Source organism: Stegostoma tigrinum, chromosome 5, assembly GCF_030684315.1.
Source record: "Stegostoma tigrinum isolate sSteTig4 chromosome 5, sSteTig4.hap1, whole genome shotgun sequence".
Classification (NCBI taxonomy): Eukaryota; Metazoa; Chordata; class Chondrichthyes; order Orectolobiformes; family Stegostomatidae; genus Stegostoma; species Stegostoma tigrinum.
Window position 1 is genome coordinate 114968279 of NC_081358.1, and position 9328 is coordinate 114977606.

Consider the following 9328-nt stretch of genomic DNA (forward strand, 5'->3'; position numbering starts at 1 on the left):
ATTAGTTATCCATGATTTTCTCCTGTTGACTTTCCTTAATTAAGACCATATTTGCCTACGTGCTCATTAATTATTTCCAAATTATTGTTTCTCCACCACTGAAGTTATGTTGATGCGTCTGCAATTGCTGGGCTTAGCCTTACACCCTTTTGATTTGAATAGGGGCATAACGTTGACAATTCTGCAATCCTGTGGCACACGACCAATCTGAAAATTTAGAAAAATGATAGCCAGTGCCTCTTTGATGATTTTGTCAACAGCAATATTCGAGCCGTTTCCTTTAGCAGGGAGGTGATGAGCAATGGGCAACATAGCTGGTAATACTGAGTGAGCCAGCTCTAGTGTCCTCACTGTGAGTCAGATGTTGCCAGGTGCTAACTCATAGCTCAGTGACAGAAATTTTTGAGTTCGAGACGACATAGCATTTCATCAGTGCTCCAAAATTTTTTTCCTGCCTTTCCGATTTTAAACTAAAGCCTATTTTAATTGGGCATGAAACATCTGTGAAGAGGAAAGACTTGTTATGATATTTTAATGTATTGGAAGATACAAATCACTGATGTGCCAATTCTGTAAATCCAGAGTCTGGGATTTTTTTTTGTTTTGTTTTGTTCTGCAAGTGATCATTGATGTTTCTGTTGTGCTTTTTTTGCTTACAGGTCAACAAATTCCACCTTTGGATTCCACTCAGCTCAATAGCAACGGAGCTTTCAAAGTTGGAAGGTATAAGGTACAATCAGGCAGACGCTGCTGCTGAGGAGCCAGTTGTATTGGGAGAGCAAACTCATGCAGCGTTGAATCAACATCGTCATACCAAGCAGCCGTACTGGAAAAGCAAAGAAAAAAAGCCTTTTTTTTGTGTTATTGTTTGAATTATTTAGCAGTCTCCAGATTATTTGGTCAGTGGTTGGTCTGCTGATTCTTTCATTCTAGCACACTGCTGTCCTGCTTTCAGGAAGTTACTTTAGAATTGTCAGAGAGAACTCCTGCACTATGAATGAAAATATTGAAATGCCAGTTATTATTTTTGTTATTTTTCCTCCCTCCTTTTTCTGTGTTTTTTTTCAGCCCTTTTTTCTTCATTCTTCTAAGTACAGTGACTGAAATCCAATCCACGTTATCATACCCAGTCTTGGTCACCAGCAGCCAGGAGCAAATAAAATTTCTTCATATATTCTCAACTTGTGTCTATAGCCCATTGATAAGCACTTTAATTGTAACGATAATCCCAGTTACAAATTAATAAAGTGTCTATTCTGAGAAAGGGTCAGCGGACCTGAAACGTTAAGTCTGATTTTTTACTCACAGATGCTGCCAGACCTGCTGAGCTTTTCCAGCAACTTCTGTTTTTGTTCCTTGTTTGTGTTGTTAATAAGTTGACTGTTTATTTAGTCCTGGCTGATTTAAAGAAAAAAAAACACAACTAAATCTTATGAAATGGCTATGAAGCACTGTAAAGGCTAAACACTGGTTAAAAACTTTCCACTGTTTCTTACATCTCTGCATTTAAAAGGTTTATGGCATGAGGTCATATAAAAGTTAAAACTGTTCCTTTGGTAAGTCCATGAGCTTGATGGGAAAAATAATTGCCTTGTGTGCCAATAGGCTACAAAGAGCAGGACGTTGACATCACCAGCCATTGAGTCAGGGTGGGGAGATTAGTCAAGAATCTCACTTTTGTTACTGGCCAGTGACTCCTGGGAATACGAATGGTGGTACGAATGAGTGGATGTTGGATGAGGGAAGAGTGAGACAAAGTGGCAATGTTGCCATGGTGAATGGCTTGTCAATACTCATTGGCTAGGTTTATTCATGAACATGATAATTTAATGCCCCAAAAGGATCGGTGACCTCAGGGGAAAAAAGTGAAGAAAATTGAGGAGGTGGTGGCATTGAACTAGTTACTGGTCACTGGACTAGTAATTGAGAACACCGGGTTAATGATGTGGGAACATAGGTTCAAATCCTACCATGGTGATGAAATTTGAATCCAATAAAAAATTAGCTAATGATGATCATGTCAATTAACATAATAACCTTTTTTTCAGGAAAGGAAATCTGGCCACTTGTACCTTGTCCACTCTACATGCAGCTCCAGACCCACAGCAATGTGGTTGACTCTTACCAATCCACTGGGCAATTAGAGATGGGAAATAAATGTTGGGTGAGCCAGTGATGCCCACTTCCCATGAATGGCAAAAGGTATTAAAGCTTAGTTAAGCATACAAATGAATTAATCCGAGGCACCGGAAATACAATAAACTCAAGCATGCGACAGTAAATGCACTAGTACTTCTGCAGGTCTAGGCCTTTAATCAATATATTGTTGGCTTCAGCCAACTGTTCGTTATGATGGGTGCCGAAGTACAAAAAAAGTGGTGACATGCTGGACATGTGCACTTGGAAATGAATTCAAATTGTTTTGTACTCAGTGCATTTTTTTTACCACCTGCTCAGTTAAATACAAAGTGGCATGTAGCACCAATGGCTGTTTGGTCTTTTCACTGATCATGGGCAATTTCTATCTGAGAGGTAATTGAGGTAAACTCTGCAATATCTAACTAAGTATGCATCCTGCGTAATCCAACTTTGATTCTTTGTTTCATTTCCATGGTCTCAGATGCTCATAATTTGTGATGTATTTCATAGGGGAGAATTTACTGTTACTGGCACAGAAGCAATGCTTGTTAGACTTGTTTAAACTGGGAAGTTTGCATTACCCGAAACTGGGGCATGACAAATTGCAGCAATTGGAATGTTGAAACAGCATGAAACTTTTTACAGAGGATCTGGGATCTGTAGGAATAGAGCAAACAACTGTGTATCTCCTGAACAAATCATACTGAAGAATTGTTAATGGACGAGAATCTGATCAGAGAGTACAAGTTTGGAATTTGATGTTGTTTCAGAAAGAAAATTGAAGGCAAGTAAATAAAAATTGAACTAACAATGAGAAAGGGAGAAGAAAGGACAGTAAGAAAACGTGAAAAGAGTAATTTAGTTTTTGTTTTGATTTCCACCAATAACTAAAAGTTGAGAAGGAACAGGGTTTAATTAAGGAGTTCAAGGAGTTGATTTTTCAGAGTTGGAGAAGTGGTTTGGTAAAGTTTAAGATTGATCACTCCATTAAAAATGGTACTCAAACTGAAAAGAACATGCCCAAACTTTGTGTCGTGAGTTTGATCTGTATCTTTGAATCAAGTTGTCCTGTTCAATATATATGAATGGGGAGCCGGATGGCAATCTACCATATTTAGCATTGTTCCTGAGACAGTACCTTCCAGATTTTTGTTGTTCTTCATCTCTGTAAGTTCCTCCAACTCTAAAACTGTCTGAGATACCCATTCTCTGTGTCTTCTTGAGCTTTCAGCTGTCAAGGCATTCAGTTCTGTAATCCCCTCAACCTCTCTGTCTCCACCCTCCTTTCTGCTTTTTAAGATGCTCTCTAAAACCTACTTTGATGGCCATGCTTTTTAGTTATCTGCCCTAACATCTTCTGATCTGGCCCAATGTCAAGTGTAGTTCAGTAACATTTCTACGAAGCATCTTTGGAAATTTTATTAAATGAAGTAAAAATTGTCAACTGTCCACCCACGCATGCTTGACGTTATGGTCAGTTTAACAGAAATGAAAATGAATGCTGTCAACCTGACTTCTTTTTTTACATTAAATCACTGTCCTATATTACTGTAGCCCTTTCACCCGCCATGTTGCCTCTAATATTGATCCATCCCTTTTGGCGAAGTGCTTAAACAACGGCACCAGCTGCTGCTTTTGAGACTCAAATGATATGTGTCCATTGTGTAGCTTGAAGGGTGAATGTATTTTTTGCCCCCTCCTCGATTAGAAAGGGCTTTTCATCAATTGCCATTGGTTTAGACAATGTATTGTGCAGCTCCAGCAGACCATTCTTATTTTCTTTATGGTAACAAAATCCTTTAATTGAGTAATTCCAGTTGCTTTCATAGCTGAAAGTATTTCTCAAACAATTGCATTTTCTTAATGAAGCCATGTTGAGAATATTTTATATCTAAGAGGCAAATAAAGTCAGTAATGGGGTTCTGTGATAGAATTGTCCCTCAGTTTCTTTCCTTTTTGCCTTTGTCAATGGCATGGAGAAAAAATTCTTCTATTTCAAGCTCCTGTATTTCACTTAGGCCTTAATGGATTGGAAGTTAATGCAGGTTCTTTTCTTTTTGCAATTTCACTGCTCACCGTACAATGCTCACCGCATCATTTAATGCTCATATATGAGTATGAAGACTAGAACCAGGCACAGTAGTAGGCAATCAACTCTGCCATTCAATATGATCCGAGCTGATTTCATCTCGGCCTCAACTGCACCTTCCTCTCCATGACCTTTCAATGCAACACTGATTAAAAATCTATCTTCTCCTTAAATTCATTCAGTGTTCCAGATCAGTATATGAATAGGAAAGGTTTAGAGAGATATGGACCAAATGCAGGCAAGTTTAATTTGGGAAATTTGGTTGGCATGGATGACTGGGACTGAGGGTCTGTTTCCATGCTATTTGACTCAAGTAAATTCCAAATTTGCAATCCTTTGAGAGAAGTAATTTCGCTTCATTTCTGTTTTAAATCTGCTACTCTTATGCCAAAACCATGACTTCTCATTCTAGAATGCCCCACAAGTGGAAGCACCCTCTCTAAATTCTCACCCTAAACCACACCGTCTGTGCATCTGTCTCTTTCCTCCCCTCGAGAGACCCTTTAAGACCTGCTTTCTCCTGCTCAAGGGCAATAAATGTTGGCTTTTCTGTTGACCATGCAGCCCAAATAATCAAAATAACACATGCACAAGTATTTGTCCGAGTTGAAACAAAGGTAGAGGGCAGCTAGTTTAATACCAAGCCAGGTTGCAGTAGGTTCGGGAACCCTCAAGCACCAGGGTTTCCTCGAGAAGCAGTTTGCTTCAGACATCAATTTGTGCTGACACCTCATAGTGCACGGGGGAAGGTCTTCGGGTATTTACCCGTTCATCTGGTTTTTGCATATGTGGACCTCCTCCTTTGACCACACTGTGTCTTTTACTGTTCCTGGGAGGGAGCAAGTTTATTCTCATGGATCTGTTGGAATGAGCTGTGTGGGAGGAGCTGTTAAGTACTGTGTCTTTAAAACATTTTCAAATGAAAACACGCAGAACAATTGCAAGTTGCCAATAGCACTGACATTTTCAACCATTTAGGAGTTTGATTCTATTGTATGTGCATGGATCCAGTGACAATCTGGAACTAATAGTGCTTTGTGAAATTACATGCTTCATACACAGATTCAGCTCCTGGGTATTTGCACAAAAATGTACCAAAAGTCAATTTAAATAAAAAGTCCCCTGTTTGCAACTGTAAAACCTTGTTAGAGTGCACCGCCAACTGATTTAATTTTATTTGTTCCTGGGATGTGTAGATCACTGACAGAGTCAGCCATTCTTACCAATCCCAAATTGCCCTTGAGAAGGTCATCTCCTTTCTTGGTGCCTCAATACACGGTATGGCAGATTTGTTTTATTCCTATGCAGATTCAAATGGACACACCATCCACATTAAAGGCTTTATCATACTTTGAAGGAAGTTTGTATTATTTGGTATAACATGGTGTAAAGCTGGATAAACACAGCAGGCCAAGCAGCATCATATAAGCACGAAAGCTGACGTTTTGGGCCTAGACCCTTCGGGGTCAGCTTTCCTGCTCCTCTGATGCTACTTGGCCTGCTGTGTTCATCCAGCTCTACACCTTGTTATCTCAGATTCTCCAGCATCTGCAGTTCCTACTATCTCTTCTGCTATTTGGTCCCTGTTCTCATTTATTTTTATGCAAGGTGCTGTTCACCCTCCTGCACAAGAGACAGGTGTGTCATTCTTTGAGATTTCAGTGAAAATGTTCTGTTGTGGGCCATAGGAAAAATACAAAGATAGGATCAGGTCACTCTGCATGTATTTTCACTCTTTCTTATCTTTGTGGAGTGTCCTATGCTCTGCATTTTCTTGTAAAGTCTGCCTTAAATTGAGAACTGGCTGTGCAGGAAAACACTGACACAAACCTACATCCCCTCACTCTAATGTGTCGCAAAAATAACGATTGCTCCAATAGCTCTGTATTCCACAATTTTTATGACTCGAACATGTGGAAAATGTACCTGAATTGTGCAATGCAGATCACCCATGTGAACCAGCAATTTTCCTAATTATTGAACCTTTTTGTTTCAGAATTATTAAACCTCTGTTGTCATTGTCTTCTGTCATTGGTTCAGGTTAAAGGCTCTGAGATCACTGATCATACAGTCATTACTGAATAATCACATGTTTTGACTCTTTGGTTTAGCTTGTTGTGTAAAAACATGCCACCGAGATTTTATTTTTAATTTAGTCATCATTACAGAAATGCTGCAAATTAATTGTTTTTGTTATGACAGTGTTAGCTAAAGGGGAAACTTGGCTGCAGTTCTAAATAAATCCATCTGTGTGCCTTGATCAATATATAAGTTAAAGAATTTGTACAAATTGACACCAAACATAATCACATGGTTTCTCATGATCGGAATCTCTAATACCAATTTCGGTATTCTATGGTCAAGTGAATCTCCTTAAAAGCTGAGCACATTTTCAATTAAGATATGTTTTTCTTAGATTGGGCTGGTCCCATGTAGTACATGTCCATTAAATGGGTACAATGTTGATATTATTCTCAGCATTAATACTGTGTAGTAGTACTATTAACATAGCACAGTTGCTTAAGGTAAAGTATTTCAATGTACATTCAATAAACAACCTTTCATAACAATTAGCTTGTGAGCTTTGAGTGTTGTGTCAGATAGTCAGATTATTACTGTGTGGACAGAAGACTATTAATCACTGCATAATATTGTAAATTCTATAAAGGCCATAATTGTTGTAATGCTTTTTATTTGCAAATTGTTTTCCTCGCAACATAAACTAGACAGCATTTTAGATTTAGATGAAATCAATTGAGGTGGCTAAATGGTCATACATCGATCAATTTGTCAACATTTTATAAAATAAAGGGTGTTGGGGCTGCTGAAAGCAACTTTGCTGCCCCCCGTGACTTCCCCTGCGCACCCCTACTCCCCACAATCCCTATCCTGCCTTCATGTCCCTGGTCTGGGCTCTGTCCTCATCTTGAGGCCTGTACCAGCGGTCACTGTGGCAAGTAGCTACTGCTCTGTGATTGGTCAGCGACTTGAGGCAGTCAGGGGGCTTGGCACAGAGGGCAGACTCCTTGTTGTGTTGGGCCTTCTCCACATAATTGATCCTTGTCAGTTCTCTGACTATTCAGTAACAATACCACTTGGCCAGGGCCTCCCTTTAAATTGCTGACATCCACATTAAAAGAATAGACTCGAAAAAGATTAAGTGGAGGCTTACATATCAAAACAAGAAAGTGCCCCCATTTTCAAACCTTAGATGAAGTTCAAAGTTATGGTTTATCATTTGAAAACATTTATGGGCACAGAACTGCATTTTGCTGTGGTATGTTTCTTATTTTCTCTTTAAGGATGATAAAACTGAGTTATGGAGCTTCAACTTGAGGCTCAGTCAACTTGGCATCATCAGAGACATCATCACAAATCAGCAATTCAAAACAACATTGATTCCAGTTTATAATTTTAAAACTATTCATTGTTCTACTTTCATATACTGTGTCCAGCAAACATTTGCTGGCACAAGTACATTGGCCTGTTTTCCCGAGAATTTAGAAAGCTGAGGGTTGATCTGATTAAAGTCTCCAAGACATGAACAGGAAGAATACAGGGTTGATACAGATAAGCTGTTTGCCCTGGTTAGGGTTTCTAGAACTTGGGGAAATAGTCTGAAAATTAGGGCCAGACCGTTCAGGAGAGATGTTGGGAAGGTCTTCTATATACAAAGTAGAAATCAAAAAAACTGCGGATGCAGTAAATCGGGAACAAAAGCAAAGTTGCTGGAAAAGCTCAGCAGGCCTGGCAGCATCTGTGGAGGACAAAACAGAGTTAATGTTTCGGGTCCGATGACCCTTGCACAGAACCCTGAGGGAGGGGCACCAGACCTGAAACATTACTCTCCTCCACAGATGCTGCCAGACCTGCTGAGCTTTTCCAGCAATTTTGTTTTTGTACTATATACAAAGGGGTAGTATCTGTTTGGAACTCTCTTCCACAAATGGTAGTGTGTGCTGGATCAATTGTTAATTTTAAATCTGAGGTAGATACATTTTTTGTTAAGCAATGGTATTAAGGGATGTAGGCCAAAGGCAGGAATATGCAGTTAAACCATAGATCAGCCATGATCGCTTTCAATGGTGGAACAGACTTGAGGGGCTGAATGGTCTACTCCCATGTTCCTATGCATTAATTAACCTTAGCTGAAAATATTCTTGTCTCAGGTCAAAATGTATTCCCTGCCCCCAATCTGATGCTAGTGAGGAAAACTACCCACAAATAATGTGGGTTTGATACTGATGGGGTTTTAAAGATTTTGGCTGTTAAACAAGCATGGAGGAAGTCCCTGGTCAGAAATTGGCCATGCTGGTATAGACAGGATGTGTGCATTGGGATTTATTAACAGGTTGTGAGATACATTCATGTGCAGCAGAAACCTACAACTGCCTACTGGCACAGCTTAGACAAACAGGTAACTGACTTAAGATAATAAAGTGTGAAGCTGGATGAACACAGCAGGCCAAGCTGCATCTCAGGAGCACAAAAGCTGACGTTTCGGGCCTAGACCCTTCATCAGAGAGGAGGATGGGGAGAGGGTTCTGGAATAAATAGGGAGAGAGGGGGAGGCGGACCAAAGATGGAGAGAAAAGAAGATAGGTGGGGAGGAGAGTATAGGTGGGGAGGTAGGGAGGGGATAGGTCAGTCCAAGGAAGATGGACAGGTCAAGGAGGTGGGATGAGGTTGGTAGGTAGGAGATGGAGGTGCGGCTTGGGGTGGGAGGAAGGGATGGGTGAGAGGAAGAGCAGGTTAGGGAGGCAGAGACAGGTTGGACTGGTTTTGGGATGCAGTGGTGGGGGGGAAGAGCTGGGCTGGTTGTGTGGTGCAGTGGGAGGAGGGGATGAACTGAGCTGGTTTTGTGATGCGGTGGGGGAAGGGGAGATTTTGAAGCTGGTGAAGTTCACATTGATACCATTGGGCTGCAGGGTTCCCAAGCGGAATATGAGTTGCTGTTCCCGCAACCTTTGGGTGGCATCATTGTGGCACTGCAGGAGGCCCATGATGGACATGTCATCTAAAGAATGGGAGGGGGAGTTGAAATGGTTTGCGACTGGGAGGTGCAGTTGTTTATTGCGAACCGAGCGGAGGTGTTCTGCA

General features: G+C 40.5%; 1 protein-coding gene across 1 annotated transcript in view; it reads left to right on the forward strand.

Annotated features, from left to right (window-relative positions):
• Window positions 1-6798, forward strand: part of rab31 (RAB31, member RAS oncogene family) — an 87706-nt gene extending 80908 nt beyond the window's left edge. Inside the window, exon 7 of the mRNA XM_048529919.2 lies at window positions 660-6798. Within this exon, the coding sequence (XP_048385876.1) occupies window positions 660-757 (98 nt within the window). The 3' untranslated portion in view covers window positions 758-6798. The remainder of the gene's footprint in view (window positions 1-659) is intronic.
• Window positions 6799-9328: the final 2530 nt, after the last annotated feature.